This window comes from Martes martes (genome assembly GCF_963455335.1).
Source record: "Martes martes genome assembly, chromosome: 18".
NCBI classification, from domain to species: Eukaryota; Metazoa; Chordata; class Mammalia; order Carnivora; family Mustelidae; genus Martes; species Martes martes.
Genome location: NC_137906.1, coordinates 38,967,819 through 38,987,250, shown reverse-complemented (window position 1 = coordinate 38,987,250; position 19,432 = coordinate 38,967,819). Strand labels below are relative to the sequence as shown.

At 56.8% G+C, this 19,432-nt stretch overlaps 2 protein-coding genes across 4 annotated transcripts; one reads left to right on the top strand and one right to left on the bottom strand.

Moving 5' to 3' along the window:
• Window positions 1–1,533: 1,533 nt before the first annotated feature.
• Window positions 1,534–7,469, top strand: ELOB (elongin B). Of its 2 annotated transcripts, none has more exons than XM_080830525.1 (4): window positions 1,534–1,787; window positions 3,362–3,496; window positions 4,625–4,730; window positions 7,305–7,469. In XM_080830525.1, exons 2-4 carry the CDS (start codon window positions 3,374–3,376, stop codon window positions 7,415–7,417), a joined length of 342 nt encoding a protein of 113 aa, XP_080686651.1. In that variant the 5' UTR covers window positions 1,534–1,787; window positions 3,362–3,373; the 3' UTR covers window positions 7,418–7,469. The 2 variants fall into 2 exon arrangements, with proteins under 2 accessions (XP_080686651.1, XP_080686650.1); XM_080830524.1 differs by lacking the exon at window positions 1,534–1,787 and adding an exon at window positions 3,130–3,207.
• Window positions 7,470–7,963: 494 nt separating this feature from the next.
• On the bottom strand, window positions 7,964–19,300 carry LOC308359464 (serine/arginine repetitive matrix protein 2-like). Of its 2 annotated transcripts, XM_080830521.1 has the most exons (6): window positions 19,020–19,300; window positions 11,061–17,761; window positions 10,035–10,319; window positions 8,846–8,959; window positions 8,623–8,733; window positions 7,964–8,530 (listed from the first exon to the last, which is right to left on the bottom strand). In XM_080830521.1, the coding sequence occupies exons 2-6, from the start codon at window positions 16,553–16,555 to the stop codon at window positions 8,521–8,523; spliced, it is 6,015 nt and encodes a 2,004-aa protein (XP_080686647.1). In that variant the 5' UTR covers window positions 16,556–17,761; window positions 19,020–19,300; the 3' UTR covers window positions 7,964–8,520. The 2 variants fall into 2 exon arrangements, with proteins under 2 accessions (XP_080686647.1, XP_080686648.1); XM_080830522.1 differs by lacking the exons at window positions 11,061–17,761; window positions 19,020–19,300 and adding an exon at window positions 10,721–10,856.
• Between the last annotated feature and the right edge of the window lie 132 nt (window positions 19,301–19,432).

The window sequence follows — 19,432 nt, the reverse complement described above, 5'->3', positions numbered from 1 at the left end:
CCAGCTGCTCCGTTGCTCCAGCTGGTGATGCGGCAGCCAGCGGGCCTGGGCCCTCCCAAGACCGCTGACGTGGCCTCGGCGTCCCCTCCTGTCTTCTGACTTCGTGGCGGCCGGGAGGGCCGAGAAGACGGCTAAGGGCCCCCACCCGTCGGGCATGTCCTGGCTGCGCTAAGAACACCCACGGGGCCTCCTCCTGCTCACTTTCGCCAACGGGGGGGACAGGCCCAGAGAGGTTAAGGGGCATGTTGGGCAGGCCCCCCACCCTCCTCACCACCTCCCCTAGGCTGGGTGACCTCTCAGCGGGGACTGCTGTAATCAGACACCAGTCATCACCCAGACCCCAGCAATGGGCTGTGTGTGTCTTAGTTCCGTAACGCCCCCAAGTGCCCTGCAGAGTCCAACTGTGTATCCCCTTCGTGGACGGGAAAGCAGGTTAAGGCTCAGTGCCTTGCCGGAGATCACAGTTACTAAGCTGATGTTTGAACCCAGACGGCCTCCTGGAGGGTGGGCGGAGACAGACGTGACCTTTGGAGCGATGGTGTGTGGGCCCACTCAGTGTGACTCCCGGTAGGCATCCTGAGCTGTGATACCGGCCGGACAAACCTAATAAGGCAGGTGTCTAGGTGGCAAGAGTGCACACGTTAGGGACAACGGGCCAGGGTGCAGCTGGGACAGAACATGGTGGGCGGAGAGGAGGCCCCTCCTTTCCCCACACCCCTGGGCTCCCATCTTTCCCTGTCTCATTCCGGGACGTTGGCTGGATGCCTCTGAGAACCTCCTTGGCCCCCACGGTCCCCACGGTCCCCACGCCTCCCCTGCCGCGCGCTCTCCTTCCTCAGCAGTACAGGATTTAAAGCCCCCAAATCTCTATACACACAGAGGCTGAGATTAAGATGGGAATCTTTGGCCTGAGTCAAGGACGCGCCACAGCCTCCTGAGGTGACCTGGGGGCGGGGGACTTAGCGGGGAGCCACAGCCACTGATCAGGGAGGGAAGAGTCACAGGAGGGGAAAGGACTTCAGGGGGCTCTGGAGGAGGCAGAGGCTAGAAATCAAAAATAACAATTTTGGTTATAGTTTTAGAAACACCTACTGAGTACCAATTCTTTATTTTAAAAAAGATCTTATTAGAGAATATGAGCTGGGGGGAGAGGCAGAAGGAGAAAAGCAGGCTGCCCGCCGAGCAGAGAGCCCAATGAGCAGGGGGCTCGATCCCAGGACCCCGGGGATCACCACCCCAGCCAAAGGCAGGCGCTCAACCGACTGAACCCCCTAGGTGCCCCCAGTACCGATTCTTGGTGCAAATCCATGAACTTTATAAACAGCTGTTCTCTCCTCTTAAAGACGAGAAAACTGGGCTTTCATGACCTTAACTGCCCAAAGCGGCACAGGCTGCACCCGGACGGAGGATTTGAATCCCCCGGTGGTCTGAACGCCAAGCCCAGCCCGGTGAAAATTAGTCAAAGAAACCTCGTTCAGAACGCAGTCGGGAGGCCAGCAGGGGGCGCTGTCAGCTTTCTCGCTCATCAATTGCGGCCCCCACCGGGGGAGTCGCACCGCCGGCAGGTGCACGCTACCTGACTACCCCAGCCGGAGGAAGGCAACAGCCCAGCCAATGAGAAGCCACTACTAGAACTCACTTTATTCCAGTTAACTTTTTCGTTTGCAACAGCCCTCCCGGCTTCGCCTTTCCTCTGTTATCAGAGTTTCTCTCCCTCGTTCTGCCGACTTGCCTTCGGTTTTGCTGCAGCTTGCTCGTCCTGGCTCCTAATTCTCCGCTTTCCCCAGGTAAGCCCAGTTGCGCTGGTAAAACAGCCGGCAGCTTTATTTTCTTAAGGGTAATAGTTGTTAGTCACCAGCTTGATTCACGGCCAAGGCAGCAGCAGCTTCAGCTTCTAACCACTCTCAAGAATTGTCACATCGCAGCCCCCAACATCGGCAGCGCTGTTTGGCATGCAGGGCCACCCACCAGCTCCCTGGGTGCCCCGGCATGGCTGACACGAGCCGTGAGCCACCCAGCTGAGGCTCTGTCCCTCCCAGTACTGGCTACGGGAGAGACAACACCTCATGCCCTCGCTCTAGTGTAAGTGCTACCTGGGGCAAGGCAGAACAGTGACCCAAGGACAAGGCCTGCGCTGTTGGTAGGGAAGCCCCCTGCAAGGACAGCCAGCCAGGGAAACCAAGTCTAGGGGTCCTTCCAGAACCCCAGTGCAGGGAGCCGGCCAAGGCCCCTGGGCTGGAGGGCTCCTCCTTCCTCCTGCCCTGGGGAGCGAGCACCAACTTTGGCAAAGGCTTAGGGCATTTTAAAAAAAGATTTTATTTGTCAAAGAGCGAGCGAGCCAGCGAGAGAGCACAAGCAGCGGGAGACTGCGGAGGCAGCAGACCCCCCGCTGAGCAAAGAGCCCAGTCGGGGGTCTGGACCCCAGGACCCTGGGATCATGACCCGAGCAGAAAACAGACCTTAACCTACTGAGCCACGCAGTCCCCCGGAGCCTGAGGACATTTTCCCTGGGAGTTCCTCCAGGCCACCCCCTCCCCCAACACCCACGGGCAGCTTCCTAGGGTCCTTCACGGCCACAAAGCCCAGGCAAGGCTGGCCGTGGAAATGAGGACAGCCCACCCATGGGGGCAGCCGGAAGAGCCAGAATTATCACCCCCTCAAAATGGCGGCCAGGGAGCCCCTCAATTAGGAGACCTCCCTCCCCACACACACCAGCCCGGGCGTCGTTGAGACACGAAAGTCCTGCGCCCCGATGACCAAGATGCACAGCATTCACTGACCCTCCCTGGGATGTGGGGCTACTATACACTCGCCACGTCAGTCCCCAACGTTCCCCGCCATCCGGCCGGTGCTGCGTCCAGACCACCCCCTCACTGCTACCGGGGGGTGGGGGTGGGGCTCAGCTTTGCCACTCCCAAGATGGCGCCGCCACCTGCCGCGCGGGACCCCGGCCGCACGCCCACCAGGCCACGGCGCCGAGATGGCGGTCGGACATGCAGTCGGATCGAGCCGCGGGCTCGCATCACTTAAAATGGCGGCGGCGGGGGGGGGCGGTGGCGGCGGCGGCGGCGGCGGCGGGGCCGCAGGGCGCGAGGCACGCTGGGGCGGGGCGCGAGGCACGCTGGGGCGAGCCGCGCGGGCTGCCGGGAACGGGGCGGAGCGCGGCCGCGCCGGCGCGTCGAGGGGGCACAGGCAGCCGCCGCGATGGTGAGCGGGTGCGGGGGGAGGGGCGGCGGGCCGGGGCCGGCGGGGGTCGACGGGGGGCGGCGGGCCGCGCGGGGTGGGGGTGGGGACGGCCAGCGGCGGGGAAGCGGGGGGGTGGGGGCCGGGCTCGGCGCTCACGCCGGCCCGCCGCCCCCAGGACGTGTTCCTCATGATCCGGCGCCACAAGACCACCATCTTCACGGACGCCAAGGAGTCGAGTACCGTGTTCGAGCTGAAGCGCATCGTCGAGGGCATCCTCAAGCGGCCGCCCGACGAGCAGCGGCTGTACAAGGTGCGGCCCCGGGCGGGCGGGGGCGGGCGCTGCGCGGCGGCCGCGTCGTTGGTGTAAACAGTGGCCGGAACTCCCCCGCGTGGAGGCCAGGCGGCGCCGGCGCTCGGTGGAGGGGCGGCCCCGGGGGTCGCGCGGGGGCCCGGCGGCGCGTCTCATCCCCGCGGCGGAGGGCTGGGGAAACAGGCTGGGCGAGGCGGCCGCTAAGCCCAAGGTCAGCAGCAGAGCCGGGGTTTGAACCCCGTTGCCTTTAGGGCTCCATGGGCCCGTCGGAAGCGCACCCCTTCAGCCCCACTCCTTACTGCCGACAAGCACAGGGGGTCGGAGTGAGCAGCGGCCCAGCAGGCCTCCACCGACGAGCGCATTGGTCCCCGTGCTCCTGCCGGTGCTCTGAAAGCCCGTCCTTCCCCCCTCAAACCCACTGCAGTTAAGTGGCGAAGACGGCTTGGGGCTTCGGGTTTCCATGGGGGAGTCCGTCCTCTTGGCCCGACTCGGTCGTCCAGCAGCGTGGCGCCCCGCACCTGAGGGCCCTGGTCTGATTCTCGCTGGAGAGCGGGAAGTGGGAAACTGGCCTTTGATTCCAGATCGAGCCTGGGTTCGTCTCTGAAAGCCCCTTCTGCCGGGCGTCCAGGGACGCTTCCCTGCCGCCTGTGCTCCTTCCACGTACTGCCTTCCGTGTTTTCTGGGGGTGCCTCACTCGCTGGAACCTCCGGGGTGCCCGACAAGTTGGGAATTCCGGTAATTCCCATCTTACCAATAAAGAAACTGCACATCAAAAAGCTTGACCACTTTGTCCAAGGTCGCAGAGCTGGGATTCAAATGAGGTCTGTCCGTGGACGGTCTGTGGGTCACGGACTCTTGAAATTAGGATCATCTGGAGACTTGGATTAGGATCACCTGGAGACTTGGGAGGGAAAAAGAGATTCCCCAGCGGTAGCCTGGAAGGTTCTGATTGGAAAGTGTTGTGTGTAGCCCTGTGAATTGTGTTTGCTATGTTCTGGGGGTGGTCGTGGGCCCCACTTGGGGCCATCTATCTTCCCTCTTCTGATTTTCAGGGTAATTGCTGACCAGGGAAGTCTTTGGGACCCACCCCTCCTGGGGTCTCTCCCAACACCCTGCCTTTCTTCTCAGGATGACCAGCTTCTGGATGACGGCAAGACACTGGGAGAGTGCGGCTTCACCAGTCAGACGGCCCGGCCGCAGGCCCCGGCCACTGTAGGGCTGGCCTTCCGAGCAGGTGAGCGGGGCCGCCAGGCCGGGTGAGGACAGCCAGAGGAAGGGGTCACTGGAGAACCCGCTGTTGCTCCTCCCAGCCTCCAGGGCAGGGTCTTCCTAGGCCACAAAGCACAGTCAGTATCTTGTGACCGAGTATTTGTTTCTCAGCAAGATTATAAAAAAAAAAAAAAAAGCAGAGGAGACGTTTGTAGAAGCTGAAGCTTATTTCACGAAGGATTCAAACAGTCCGAGTGCGTGCAGAGGTCTTCGTGAGTACTGGGTCCTGTAGTCCGCGTTCTGTTTCCATTTTTCCATTTAATACTCAGTCCCCACTTTGGAGACTGGAAACCGAGGCATTCACCTGGGGAGCTGCGGTCCAGATGCAGACTGCGGGGACCTGGCCTGAGCTGAGCACCGTGCCAGGCAGTGTTTGCAGCCATCACTGCCCTCCAGCATCACCGCACGCATGCTTGTGTTGTGCCCATTTTAAGGATGAGTAACTGAGCCTGAGGAAGTGAGGTCACTGCTGCCAGATCTGAAATTCATGTCCCTGCCTGCCCCAGGGACTGTGCTCTCGTGAACCACATGCTCCTTGCCCAGTGTTTAGAAACCCAAGGGTGAGGGTGGTTCACTGCCCTCCAGTACACCCTCTTCCAAGAAAAAGAGGTCTGAATTTTATTGTCTCTAGGAACTTGAACAGGGGTTGTTTTCACAGCCGTGGACTTGGGCTTGTGTGGATGGCTGCATAGACTCAGGTGATAAGTAGTGATTTTTTTAGCTTCTTAGGAGAAAACTGTAGTGAGGGCAGAGGAAGGCGCGTACCACCTTAGCCACTGTCGGATTTCATGAGGGTCACCGTGCCGGGCCTCAGCAGCTGTGTCCTTGGGCGCCTACTTCATGCCTCCCGTCCTCCCGGCCAGAGTTCCCATCTCCAGAGCAGCGTGTGGCACTCAGGCCAGCCTCTCGGGTGGTACGAGCCCCCACACACCCCGGGCCTTGGCCTGAGGATGCTCAGCAGATGCGTATCTAAGGGGCCTTTCCCGTGGGTGTCCTCTGACCCTTTCGGTGACGTGAAGGCAGGCGCACAGCTGCTGCAGACTTTGTATAAGGGTGCGCTTGGGAGGGGGGCAGGTGAGGGGACGGCGCATCTCCCATTCTGCTTTCTAAGCCGGGGCTCGGCTGCATTTCCCCGGGGGTCCCCTGCCTTTCAAGGGCAGGCGTCTCCTGCAGGCTCGTAGGGACTCTTGGGAGGATGTCGTGGGCCTGTTTTGTTCGCCAAGAGCTCAGAACAGAGGGAGGGCAGGTTTTTCCTATGACCCCAGTTAGAACATTGAATATGGGGGTGACTAGCCCCTAGGCGGTGTCACCACCGGGAAAGGTGATTGTTGTCTTGATAGAGGACACTGTGGACCAGACTAGATGTTCTTCGTTCCTCCTCTGGGCTACTTTTGTTGCGAAAATGCTCTTTGCGTGGGTAACTGTTTTCCTTAGAGTTTTTGAAAGGACAAGACAGAACTTCCCGGCGCAAACTGGCTGCTCAAATCAAGTGTTAAAGGGCGGTTTCCAGATTTAGCTAATCAAAAACGGAATTGTGAACGAAGCCAAGAATGGTCAGTGCAGATTTGTGGCTTGGAAGATGAACCAGTTAAGCTGAGCCAGGGTCCACTTCGGCACTGCTGACCTCGGGGGGTCAGGCCACTGGGTGTGCACGGCAGGGTGGTTAGCATCTCTGGCCACTAGGAGAGAGGGCCTTCTGCCCACTCGGCCAAGTTGTCGTCACAACCAGAACTGCTGCCGGACGTGGGCAGCTGTCCTGGGCGGCCTAACTGGTTGAGAACCCTGAGCCAGGGGGAGAGAAGTCTCCCTGTTGGAAGAAAGTGCAGGCGAGGCTGGAAGTGGGGCTTATTTGCTCTGCTGACGTGACAGAAACCGGCGGGGGGGGGGGGCTTTCTGGAGCTACTGTTCCAGTGGGGGAAGCAGCTTGGTCGGTCAAGGCCATTTTGGCAAAGTGGTAGGTAAGTGCTGCTGAAGCGACACACGTTGGGATGCAGTGACGGTCTACGTAGAGGCTGGGGAGGGCTTCTCTGATGAGTGACATTTGGGTTGTCCCCTTGAATCCCCCCAACCAGCCAGAGTGACAGGCTTGGGCCCAGCAAATACAAAGTCCCCGAGGCAGGAGAGAGCTTGATGTGGGAACACAGGAGACAAGTGGACAGAGGGCAATGGACTCGAGAGATTTTATTCAGAGCGTGATGGGAAGCCACTGCAAGGCTTTACACAAGGAAGAACAGTCTGGTTTGAACCTAAAAATCTGTACTTGGTAGAGAGGGAAAGGGACAGGGAGATGGTGGAGCTTCTGGGCGGAGGAGACAGATGGGCAGGGGTCCCGCAGCGTCCCTAGTGGGCATAAAGGGTGAGGCAAAGGACTCAAGCATGGGGATGGCGGGTGGGCAGTCCGGGCTGGGCATGAAGGGAGGGGACACAATTCTAGTAGGATCAGGGAGGAGACTCACTCTGCAGAGGTGGGGAAATCGGAGGACCCCGGAAGCTGGTGCTAACTGCTCTCTCCAGCTCTCTCAACCCCCTTGTCCACCAGATGAAGCTTTTGAGGCTCTGCGCATCGAGCCCTTCTCCAGCCCACCTGAGCTGCCCGATGTGATGAAGCCACAGGACTCAGGAAGCAGCGCCAATGAACAAGCGGTGCAGTGAGAGGGCCCTGGGCCCACCCCAGTGCCCCCCCAATAAAAGAGATTTGGGTGTCTGCCTGGTTGCTGCCTTTTTCTGCGCACCTCCTCCCGCTGCAGACGTCACCTTCCCTGGGATGGGTCCGCACCCCTGAGAGACCCAAGCTCAGCCCCTCACTGCTAAGGCCACCTTCAGAGACCACAAGCTCTGTGGTCCCGGCCATCCGCGGCCCCCCGCCCCAGCCTGCCCCTCCGAGGCCACCGCAGGGGCCTGGGAGGAACCCAGAGCCCACAGGCCAGCTTTTGGCTCAGCCTGGAGACCCAAGCTTTGAGGCTTTGTTCCTTTCATGAGTTCCTGCCAGTAGGCGGGCTCACGACAGCTTCTGAGCGATAAGGACAAGCCAGGAGCAAAAGGCAGCTGGAGCCAGTGCACTGGCGTCAGACCGGGCTCCACAGAGGACCCGAAGCCTAGAGCCACCCAACACGGGTCCTCAGAGGCCGTGAGAATGCACGGGGGTGGGGGCGGTCAGTAGAACAGCTCTCACCCCTAATAAACCATCTATAGACCCAATTCCTGCATTTCTCATTTTTATTTGACAGAAAAAGTTGCTCTTGCTGTACAGATTTTTAAAAAACCAAAATGCCTTTAAGAAACGTGAAGAAAAGTTGGGGGAGGGGCCACGACATCACTGGGGGGGGGGGGCAGCAGGGGCCAACTCATTTCCACTCCTGCCCCTTCAGCTTCCAGGAATACCTCACACAAGTTCCCAGATTCCAAACCACTGCCCCCCAGGAACTTAGGGTTAAAAGGGGGCATCACTGCCTCCCAGGCCCTTTCTAACTCAAGACCAGGGTGTCCCCAACTGTATCCTCCCCTCCCACAACTCCCATTCTCATTCCCACCCACCCCAAACCCCCCAAAACGTGAACCAGGAAAAACTCACAGAGATTAACATTTCACAGGAACAAAGAAAAAAGGGGGGAGGTTAAAGAGAGCCCTCCCCCAAGATGCTGCCAGGGTTCAAAGGGGGGCAGACAACGACCCCTCCCCATGGCTCTGCTGGGGAAAGGGGACACTCCCTGCAGCTCCAGAACTTAGGGTGTGGTGGAATTCCCCCCCAGAAAGATTCAAGGAGACCTGCAACAGAAAAGAGGACAGTCAGTGCTGAGACCAGCCAGCACGGGGGCACACAGAAGGGAACCTGGCGCTGGCGTGCCAGGAGGACACACCTGGAGGAGCGGTGCCGCACGGGACGGGGGCTGGGCGTCTCCCTCCTGCGCTTGTGGCCCGGGGAGCGGCTGTCCCCACGCTGGCCTCTGCGGGAACCCCGCTCGCTGCTGCTGCAACGACACAGGAATGACATCAGACCGCACGCGAGGCAACACCAACCTCGGGCACCTTTGAGCCTCGAAACTCTTCACAGGGCCGCGCTGGTCTGACGGGAGGCCCTACCTCTGCTGGTCCCGTGGCGAGGGCTGGGGTGAGGGGCGGCGGCGCTCTGCAGGCGAGTAGCTGAGGGACCGAGAGTCTCGGAGGGAGTCTATTGGCTTCCGGGGGCTACGGGACCTGGGGAGCAGAGTAAGTCCCCATAGCACCTCCGTCTTCCAAAGCCACCAGCCGGCACTCAGGACCACCCCCCAGGTCCTGACCACCAAACCTCATACCACACAGGGCCAGCCTCAGACCCACCTTTGTCCGCTCACTCACCCATCCGCCCGCACACCATCCACCGAGTGCCCCAGTGGGCAGGGCACGGGGTGCAGCGGGGGAGGCAAAGATAAAGACAGTCCCTGCCCTTGGAGGGGCTCGGTCTGGTGGCGGAGGAAGGCCAAGGGAGGCCCACTTGGCCCCGTGTATGGGAAGCAGCCCCACAAGGACCGATGTACGTGGGGCTGGGGACCCGGGGGGAGGGATGTGGGGTAGGGCAGTCTTCTCGAAGGTGCTGTTTGAGCGGAGTCTTGCAGAACGAGGAGTTCACCAGGCGGACAAGGGAATTCCAGGCAGAAGGAGCAGCATGTCCAAAGGCATGGGGCTCTCCTTAGACTGCAAGGCGCTGGGTGTGGCTGGAGCACAGGGCATGTGTGGGGGCGGGCAGGAGAGGAGAACACAGGGCAGGCAAGGCCAGTTGGTGAAGAGCCTCACACGCCATTCCCGCAGAGGTGGGGCTTTATCCTGCAGGCCACAGGGCGTCCCGGAAGGATTTGTGGAGTGGAGGGAAGTAACCAGATGTGCGTTTTAGAAAGATCCCTCTGGCTACGTGTGGAAGAGAATGGCGTGGAGGCAGGGAGACAGGGAAGAGGCTGTGGACAGAGTCGGGAGAAGATGACGGTGGCCAGACCGGAGCCCTGGCAGTAGCAACGGGGAGATTTAGATGCTAGTATCCCTGGGACCTCGGAGCACGGAACGGGCGGCATGTCAGGGGCAGGGAGAGGAAGGAACCTAGGACTCCGCAATTCGGACCAGAGTACCCACTTGGATGGTGCAGCCTTTTGCCACAGCAGGGCACCACGAAGGTGGCAGGGAGAGGAGAGCCCAACTCCTCCCACAGAGCCAGACACCACAGTCCGCCTGAGACTCCCAGCAGGGACTGCACACCCAGGGTCTCCCCCCACCCTTCCATCTCAAGCCGGGCAGCACTCACCTCCGCTCGCCAGGGGGCGGCTTCTTGGGGCTTGCAGGTTTGGGCAAGACCTGAGGGCCAGGCTTAGCAGGGGAGGGGGAGGAAGTAGAAGAGGAGGAGGAGGAGGAAGAGGAGGAGGAAGAGGAAGAGGAAGAGGAGGAGGAGGAAGAGGAGGAGGAAGAGGAGGAAGAGGAGGAGGAGCTGGAACTGGAGCTACTAGAGCGCCTCTTCCGCTTGGCTGGGGTCGGCTCCTGAGGACGTCCCTCTCGAACAGCCTCCTTTGGGGCTGGGGCGGGGCTGGGCACCCTGCGGGAGAAGCAGAGTGTCACAAGGAGACAAGCCGCCCCAGCCCCAACCCTACCTTCCTTGGCCTGGAGGAATGGCAGTGGGGGAGGGGTGCCGCAGAGAGGCCCTGCGCGCTGTCCAAGCTGAGCGCCAGTGAGTGCATTCTCTGGAGAGCAGTGGCCCCGAGCTGACCCAACCTCTGCTAACACAAGCAACAGGCTGGGGCCCGCAGCACAAGGGATCAAGGCTAAACCTCAAGAATGTCCCTGATGGAGGAATAAGGCCCCTGGGCTCAGGTGTGGAAGTCGAGCTGGGTGGTCTCCTTCCACGGAGAGCCACCGTCTGGGGAGGCCCCTGCGTGTGCGCGGGTTGGCTGGGGGAGGGGCCGTCCTGCCTGGAGGCAGGGAGAGGGACGGGATGACCTCTGAAGATCCTTCCAGCCCAGGGAGTTCCTCTTGAGGTCTAACTGCCATCCCTCCTGCTGTAAAATTAAGTCCATTTCCTCTAGTTCTGTCCTCTGTAGAGACGGAAAACTCATCATTATCCTCTAGAGAATGAACCTTTGGAGACTTTTATCTGACCCGTTCCTCCTCCCCCTCCCACTGCCCCCACCCCAGCATTCTCTTCTACCCCCGGCTTAAGGGTCAAGGTCCCCACACCTTCAAAGAGCAGAGAATCTCTGGATGGGGCTTCTCCCTCCCCCCAACCAACCACCACCAAAACCTGCCCCGTAGAAACAGTTCAGAGAGCCCAGCCCCTCACCTCTTCAGTGCTACCTCAGGTTGAGCAGGAAGGCTAGAGCCCTCTGAGTCGCTGGAACTGGAACCAGAAGAGGAGGACGACGACGACGACGAGGACGACGACGAGGACGAAGAGGAGCTGGAGGAGGAGGAGGAGGAGGAACTCCGCCGCTCCTTTGCCGGCTGCAGGGCGGCCAGTGCAGAAGGCTGCTGGGCCCCAGTGGAGGCAGGTGGTTCCCCACCCTCAGGATGGGACATCCCAGGGACAGGGCCAGAGAGCATGCCGTTGTGGTCACCAGCAGAGGACGTGGTCTTGGCCACTGTCCCAGAGGAAAGGGACTGAGACCCTGCTACAGGGGTGGTCTGGGCAAGCAAAGCTCGGGACTGGTCAGAAAAAGCAGATGGCACAGGGGACCTAGGTCTATCCTGAGCTGGAGGGAGAACACACTGTGAGGGAGCCTGGACCATCCTAGAGGCAGGAGAGGGAGCCCGCTCAGAGGTCATTCTAGACTGGCTCAGGGCAGACGGTGGGGTTCTGGAGCCTGGGCCTCCTGGCGGGGTTCTGGATCTGGCTCTGTCGAGAAGCGGTGGTGAGGTTCTGCCACTAACACGCTCGTAGGCAGAGAGGGGCACCCTGGGGCTGGTAAGGTTTGCACCAGACAAGGCTGGAGCCATTCTAGCACTGGTGAGGCTTGCAGGTGCCAAGGCAGGAGGGGTTCTTGAGCTGGCAATATTCACAGGAGCTGTAGCATGTGCAGATCTAGGACCCACCAGGTTTGCAGGGGCTGCGGCCTGGGGTGTTCTGGAGCTGGAGGGATAGTTTGCAGCAGCTGGGGGTGTCCCAGAACTGGTGAGACTCAAAGCCGCCAAGGCAGCCGGGGTTCTGGCTCCTGCTAGGTTCACAGCTGGGGCTGTAGGAGTGCGAGGGTCAGCAAGGTTCACAGCAGAAGGTGCCACTGCTGTTCTGGGGCTGGCCAAGTTCATGGCTGCTGCTGCAGCTGGTGTTCTCGAGTCAGCCAGATTCACTGCGGCTGGTATGGCAGGTGTCCTGGCGCTGGCCAGGTTCATGGCTGCTGCAGAGGCTGCAGGAATCCGACTGGCAAGGCTAGCAGCTGGGGCTGTTCTGAGACTCATAAGAGGCACTGGAGCTGGAACCTGGGACATTCTTGCAGCAAGGCCAGCAGCAGACATGGATGGAGGCGGCCGAGCAGTGCCAAGACTGATGGCTGTCAGGGCAAGTGCAATTCTTGACTGTGCGTGATTTTCTGGCACAGATGTTCTTGGGTGATCAGGAATTCGGGGACCTGGACCATCCATCATAGAGCCACCAGCTTGCTGCAGGACAGACATGGGTGTTCTAGAGCTGCCAAGGGGTTCGAGCATTCCAGGTGATCGACAGCGGTCCAGAGGTGTTGGTGACATGCTAGGACGACTAAAGCAGCTCATTCTGGAGCTATTGAGTGCTACTGGAGGTGTCCGAGAACCAGAATGATTCCTTGTTGCTGGAGGACTAGCAGAACGTGAACGGTCAGAACTACTTCCAGATGCAGAACGCCTTCGGATGGCAGGAGGAGATCTTGTTAAGGACCGTTTGCCCCGAGTTGTTCGTGGAGTACGGGACCTAGAACGGCGGCGGATGGCAAGTGGAGAGCGACTTCGAGAACGTTTGCGTGGCAACAGTGGGGTCCGAGACCTAGAGCGGCGCCGAATAGCTGGAGGCGTTCGGGATCGAGATCGGCGGCGCGTCACTGGAGAGGTTCGAGAGCGGGACCTCCTGCGATTTACTGGAGACGTGCGAGATCTAGATCTCCTACGAGTAACTGGGGAAGTTCTGGATCTCGATCTTCTGCGAGTGATAGATGTTCTGCTTCGTGATCGCCTCCTGGTTACTGGTGGAGTCCTAGATCTAGACCTTCTTCGGGTCACTGGTGGAGTTCTAGAACGGGAGCGCCGGCGTGTCGGTGTTCTGGACCTCGAACGACGGCGGGTTACCGGTGGCGTTCTAGACCTGGATCGCCTTCGACTCACTGGGGATGCTCTGGATCGAGATCTTCGTCGAGTCACTGATGTCCTGGACCTTGATCGTCTCCGACTGACTGGTGAGGTTCGAGACCTGGACCGACGGCGGCTGACCAGAGGTGTTCTGGAGCGGGATCGCCGGTGAGTGGCAGGAGAGGCCCGAGACCTTGAACGTTTCCACGGGGCTGGCGAAGTGCGTGAGCGGGACCGCTTCCGACTGGTCGGGGGTGTCCGAGAACGGCCTCTTCGGCGTCTGGAAGAAGTTCGGGAACTCTCCTGCCGGGCAGGAGACCTTGAATGGTAACCAGAGCCTCCCCTCCTTCGACGAGTGACCCGAGACCTTGACCGGCTCCTCTGTCTTCTCCGAGAGGTTGACTGAGAAGATCCAGACCTATCTCGACGTCGAGTTGTTCTGGTTTTCTCCCTCCTTGAACGGGAACGGGACCTCTGGAGCCCACGAGGCTTTGGTGAAGGAGAACGGCCTCTCCTTGAGGTTGTTTTAGCACGTGGGGATGAAGCTGAACGCCGGCGGCGTGAGGATCTCGACTTTTCAGCTGGCTCTGGGGAAGACACTGAAGGACTTCTTCGGCGTCTTGGGGGAGTTCTAGAACGGGTCTCTGGTGAGGACGACGCAGAGCGGCTTCTACGAGAAAGTCTGGCCTTCCTGGTCAGCTCAGGAGACGATCGAGAGCTGCGACGGCGAGGTGGAGTACGGGACTTGGTCTTGGGCTCTGGTGAGGACCTAGAGCTTCTCCTAGCAGTTCTGGATTTGGGTGGGTGTTCTGGAGATGACTCTGAACTGCTGCTTCCTTCAGGAGAAGGACCTCTGCCTTTGCTTGATGAACCTGATCTGCTTCGTCTGGGAAGAGCCCGAAGGGCAGGAGCCTTGGGTTCAGGAGAGGAATCAGAACCACTCTGTGCCCTGGGTGCTGCTCTTGGCTTATCTTTAACTTCAGGAGATGAGCCAGATCTACTGCGCCGAGGAGAAGGTCGCGATTTGCTCTCGACCTCTGGAGATGATCCAGAGCGACTCCTCTCTCTGAGCGGCACTCGTATCTTAGCTTTAGAATCTGGAGAGGACTCTGACTCACTTCTTTCTTGAGGGGATGCACCTGGTTTCCCATCAAGTTCTTGAGAAGATCCAGATCGACTTCTCTGACCAAGCGGAGTCCTAGCTACAGTCTTCTGTTCAACTGAGGATTCTGATCCACTTCTCTCTCTCTGGGGGGTGAGACACTTGTTGTTGAGCTCCGGGGACGACGGTGAACGACTTCTTGGTCTAGGAGTCTGAGGCAAAGCTTTTGGTTCTGGAGAAGAATCACATTCGCTTCTCCCCCTGGATGGTGTTCTAGGTATATCTTTCATTCCAGGAGAGGACCCAGACAAGCTGTGTCTTGAGGGAGTCCCAGACCCATCTCTAAGTCCTGGAGAAGACCCAGACCTGCTTCTCCGTGAAGGGGTTCTGGGTAAGCCATCTTTCAGCTCAGGAGAGGCAGAGCTACTTCTTTCCCGTGACGGTGTTCTGGGTACTGCATCAAGTACTGGTGAGGAAACACTCTGATTCGAAGACATTCCCGCTTTTTCCACTGCATCTGGGGATAACTCAGAACTGCTGCGTCTAGAAGACCTTGTAGATTGTTCTTTAAGGTCTACAAATGGATCTGTCTCCAGCTGATTAGGAAAAGATCCATTCAAATCTTCTTTGACTTCAGGAGAAAACCCAGTATTTATTTCTGCAACAGCACCTGAGTTTCTAAATTCTAAAGGTGATCCAAAACTATTCTCCCTTGGGGGAGAGTTAGACAGTTCTTTATGTTCTGGAGAAAAATGTGGCCCACTCCAAGTTGAAGGCACTGCAGGACCTTCTACTTCCAAGGAAGTCTGCGACTGGCTTTGGTCAAGAGTCAGAGACACAGTGGGTCTTTCTTCTACTTCAGGAGATGATTCAAAGTTACTCCCAGCCACTTCTTTAAGTTCTGGAGACAAATGGGAGAGGACCTGCTTTGAGCATTCTTCCGATTTCTCTACCACCTCCATTAATTCTTCATCTTGGCTTGGCTTAGCTAACGCACTTTGGTCTTTCGTATCTGGAGATGATCCAACACCACTGCCTCTTTCCCTTGATGGGGTTTTAGGCATCTCTCTGAGTACTGGTGAGGAATCAGGCTTGTCCTGCACTGGAAGAGGGCTCGATTTGTCTCTTGGTCTAGGAGAGGACGCAGTCATCTCCTCCTGAAGGAGTAAGACTGTTTTCTCTTTCGATTCAGAAGGCTCCAATCTACTCTGCCCCATAAGAGATTTAGAGTCCACTGCAGGATATGGGGAAGAGTCAGACTGAGACTTGCTCTGCTCAGGAGACATTCCAGATTTTAGCCTAGGACTTGACAATTCGCTTCTTTCTTGTTTTGCCGGAGATCTGGGGGCCGGCTCAGTGATTGGAGATGAGGACCTGGACCGGCCACCTTTAAGAGGTGTCTGAGATTTGCTCTGCACAGATGGAGACTCAGAGTGACTCTGTTTCATTTCGGGACTTGAAGTATCAGACCTAGGGTCTGGTGAAGTTTGAGATTGTCCTTTCTGTTGCGAAGAGGCGGCAGCAAAATACAGCTCTCCTGGTGGTGTGTTAGCCTTTACTCCTGGACACAAAGAGAAGGATCCAGAACTTTGTGCCGTTAAGTCTTTAAATTTCTCTTGGGAACATGGTGACTTTGATCCACAAATATTGTGCCCGGATGGAGTTTGGGGCTTGGCCTTAGGGTATGGCGAAGTAGACCCTGAGTGACTTTGTCTTGGTGGTGTTCCAGGTTTCACTTTGGTATCTGGTGAGGAGGACCTAGAACGGCTGTGTCTTTGCAACAATCTAGCTTCCACCTTGGAGCAAGGAGACTCTGATCTGCTTTGCCTTGGAGGTGTTTTAGATGTCACCCTGCTAGGACTTGGAGAAGAGGAGCCAGAATGGCTTCGGACGGGTGACACGACTGCCTTCACTTTGGGTTGTGGAGATGATGACCCAGATCTGCTCCGTCTCGGAGATGTGCTAGATTTCACTCTAGGAGGAGAGGACCCAGAGCAGCTATGTCTCGAAGGGGTTGCAGATTTCACCTCAGGGTCAGGTGATGATTCTGAACGGCTCTGTATTTGTGGTGTTACAGACTGTTCATTTGCCTGGGGACTTGCTACAGACCCTTGCCTTGGTGGTGTTCCAGATTTCACTTTAGGTTGAGGAGAGGAACTGGAACAACTTTGTCTTGATGGTGTTTTAGATTTCTGATTAGAAGGAGGAGAAGAACCAGAACGACTTCGCCTTGGTGGTGTTCCAGATCTAGCTTTTGGTTGGGATGATCCAGAGCGACTGCGCCTCGGTGGTGTCCGAGACTTCTGTTTAGGACACGGGGAGGACCCTGAAAGGCTTCGCCTCGAAGACAAGCGAGATTTTGCTTTGGACCGTGGTGAAGAGAGAGACCTACTCCGCCTTGAAGAAATGCGAGATTTTTTCATTTCTGGGCTTGAGTTAGACCTACTCCTTCTCTGTGATGCTCTGGATTTGTTCTTCCGCTCTGAAGATGAACCAGATCTGCCTCTTCTTTGTGGCGTTCTAGAGTGTGATCTTCCCCGTCTAACTACACTTCTACTACGAGATCTTCGTCTTGCAGGTGTCCTAGACCGAGACCGTCCTCGTCTTGCGGGTGTCCTAGACCGAGACCGACCTCGTCTTGCGGGTGTCCTAGACCGAGATCTCCCTCTTCTGGCTGGGGTTCTAGAACGTGACCGACCACGTCTTGCTGGGGTTCTAGAACGTGACCTGCCACTTCTCCTGGCTGGTGATCTGCTACGAGACCTCCGTCGTACTGGTGATCGGGTCCTAGATCTGCGCCTAGCAGGTGTTCTAGAGCGAGACCTACCCCGCCGGGCTGGTGTTCTAGAGCGAGACCTACGCCTGACGGGTGTTCTGGATCGTGATCTCCGCCTGGCTGGTGTTCTAGAGCGAGACCTGGCCCGACGGGCTGGCGTTCTAGAACGAGATCTGCCCCTAGTGGCTGGGGATCTAGAGTGTGACCTGCCTCGCCTCGCTGATCTAGACCTGCCCCTTCTCTGGGTATTTCTGCTTCTAGACCAGCCTAGTCGCTGAAGAGACCTAGAGCGCCCACGTCGCTGGGGGCTTCTGGATCGTCCCCACCTCTGTGCTGACCGGGACCTACGCCACTGAGGGGACCGGGACCGAGAATGACCTCTCTTGGTAGGGGTTCGAGACCGAGAGCGTCCCCTCTTAGTAGTGGTAGGGCTACGGGACCTCCCCACCCTTCGAGAAGGGGTATGAGAATGTGACTTATCCCGCTTCGCCCGGCCATGTGAGCGACTCTTGGATGCGGGAGAAGAAGAAATCTCTCGGCGGGACCCAGGAGCTGGTGCAGGTTTAGGACTTTCAGGGGAAGAGCTGGCATGTCGAGAAACTTTGGTAGGTTGAGGGGATGGTGGACAGCTCTCTGAAGAAGACTGGGCTGGTTTCTCAGGAGACTTAGGTAGTGAACGGCCCCTGGGTGGGGAAGCCTCAGATGGGGGGTTCACTGGCTCCTGACTTAAGGTGGTTGTTTCAAGGGGTTGTGGGGAGCCGCCATGTTGCTCAGCAAGGAGCAGAGTGGGAGCAGGTGGTTCTGGGCCTGTGCTGCTCCTTTCCGGAGAGGGGCTAAGTCGAACTGCAGATTTCTAAGAGTGGGAAAAAAAGTACGGATAGGAATGTAAGCACCAAAACTTCCTATCACCTGTAAAAGCGCAATGTCCTTCCCAATGAAATTTTTCTCTACACATCCTTATTACACCAACTGGTCCCTTTCCTCACCACAAGCCATCATTCATTAACAGAAAATCATATAAAAAGACAGTGAAGATAACACAAAAATATGGACAAGCTGTCACTTTAAGTCTTATTATCTATGAAAAAACACAATACAAACAACTAATGCATGACACTGTATAACAACCATAACAAAATGCTATAGAAACACCAAAAAAAAAAAAAAAGGGTACTTTTTAAAAATGGAGAAACAAAGCGGTTTCCCAAAGTGGGAGGCATCTGATTTCACCCTTAAAAAAGAATACTAAAATAGGGGCGCCTGGGTGGCTCAGTGGGTTAAAGCCTCTGCCTTCGGCTCAGGTCATGATCCCAGAGTCCTGGGATCGAGCCCCGCATCGGGCTCTCTGCTCAGCAGGGAGCCTGCTTCCTCCTCTCTCTCTCTGCCTGCCTCTCTGCCTACTTGTAATCTCTGTCAAATAAATAAATAAATAAATCTTTAAAAAAAAAAAAAAAAGAATACTAAAATAAAGAACAAAGGCAAAGATTTGAGAACAAGATTTATGTAAATAAGAAGATGGTGAACTACAGAAAACAGACAGGCAACCAAATTATAAACACTTTTAAATATAAAAGAAATTTTTCTGGTGATCCACCTTGTTTAAATCCTAACTGTGGATGACATGGAAAACGGACAAAAAAGAATTTATTAGCAAAGAGCAATTTATGTAATAGCAAGAAAACATCGTGACTAAGGCTCAATGAGAATAACCACAGAATGACAGGTACTGAAGACAAATGTAGTAGTGTTTTCAAACTGCAGGCTGCAACCCAGGAGGTTGAGAACTCTTAGTTAGCTACAACCAGCATTTAGCAAAATAAAAAACTAGAGAGATCTCAAGGAGTAAGGCTAAATTAAAAAAAAAAAAAAAAAATTTTTTTTCCCCAAACTGAACATAAATTAGAGAAGAATGCTGACATAAAACCTATTAATAAGCACTCAGGTTTGAAAGACTAATTTTAAAGAATGCGCAGATGCAAAAAAGAACTTGATGAGAAATGCACAAAAGAAGAGAACTAAATTCACTTTCAAAAACTTCATTTCCCTGCTCTACTTCAAACACCCATCCTAAACCTGCAACCCAATAAACATCCATCAACTCACTAACATACCTCTTTGTCTTCATGCGGACTGCTAGGCTGCTTTGTAGAGGGCTCCGGGCTGCTAGGCTGCCCTGTGTTGGTGGTACCTGGTTCCTTAGAAGGTGCATCTCCCTCCCCTCGCCGCCCTGAAACGGGGGAAGGACTTCGCCCAGTCAAGGCAGTTGTATGGGTTTTTGCTGCTGCACTTCGAGACCTGAGGAAGGTAATTGAGGGCAGGGAAGAGGAAGGAAATCAGCTCAGGGGAGAACAAAATACCCCCTCCCCAGCTCCCATCCACCTTTCCTGACTGTACAAACCCTCTTCCAAAAAGCCTTCTCTTACACACATCACTCCAATCACTCGTATGGAAATTCAAGTCCAATTCACTTTGGTCTTTTTCTTCCCAAAACAGTCCCCAAAAAACATTCTCCCTCTACCCCTTT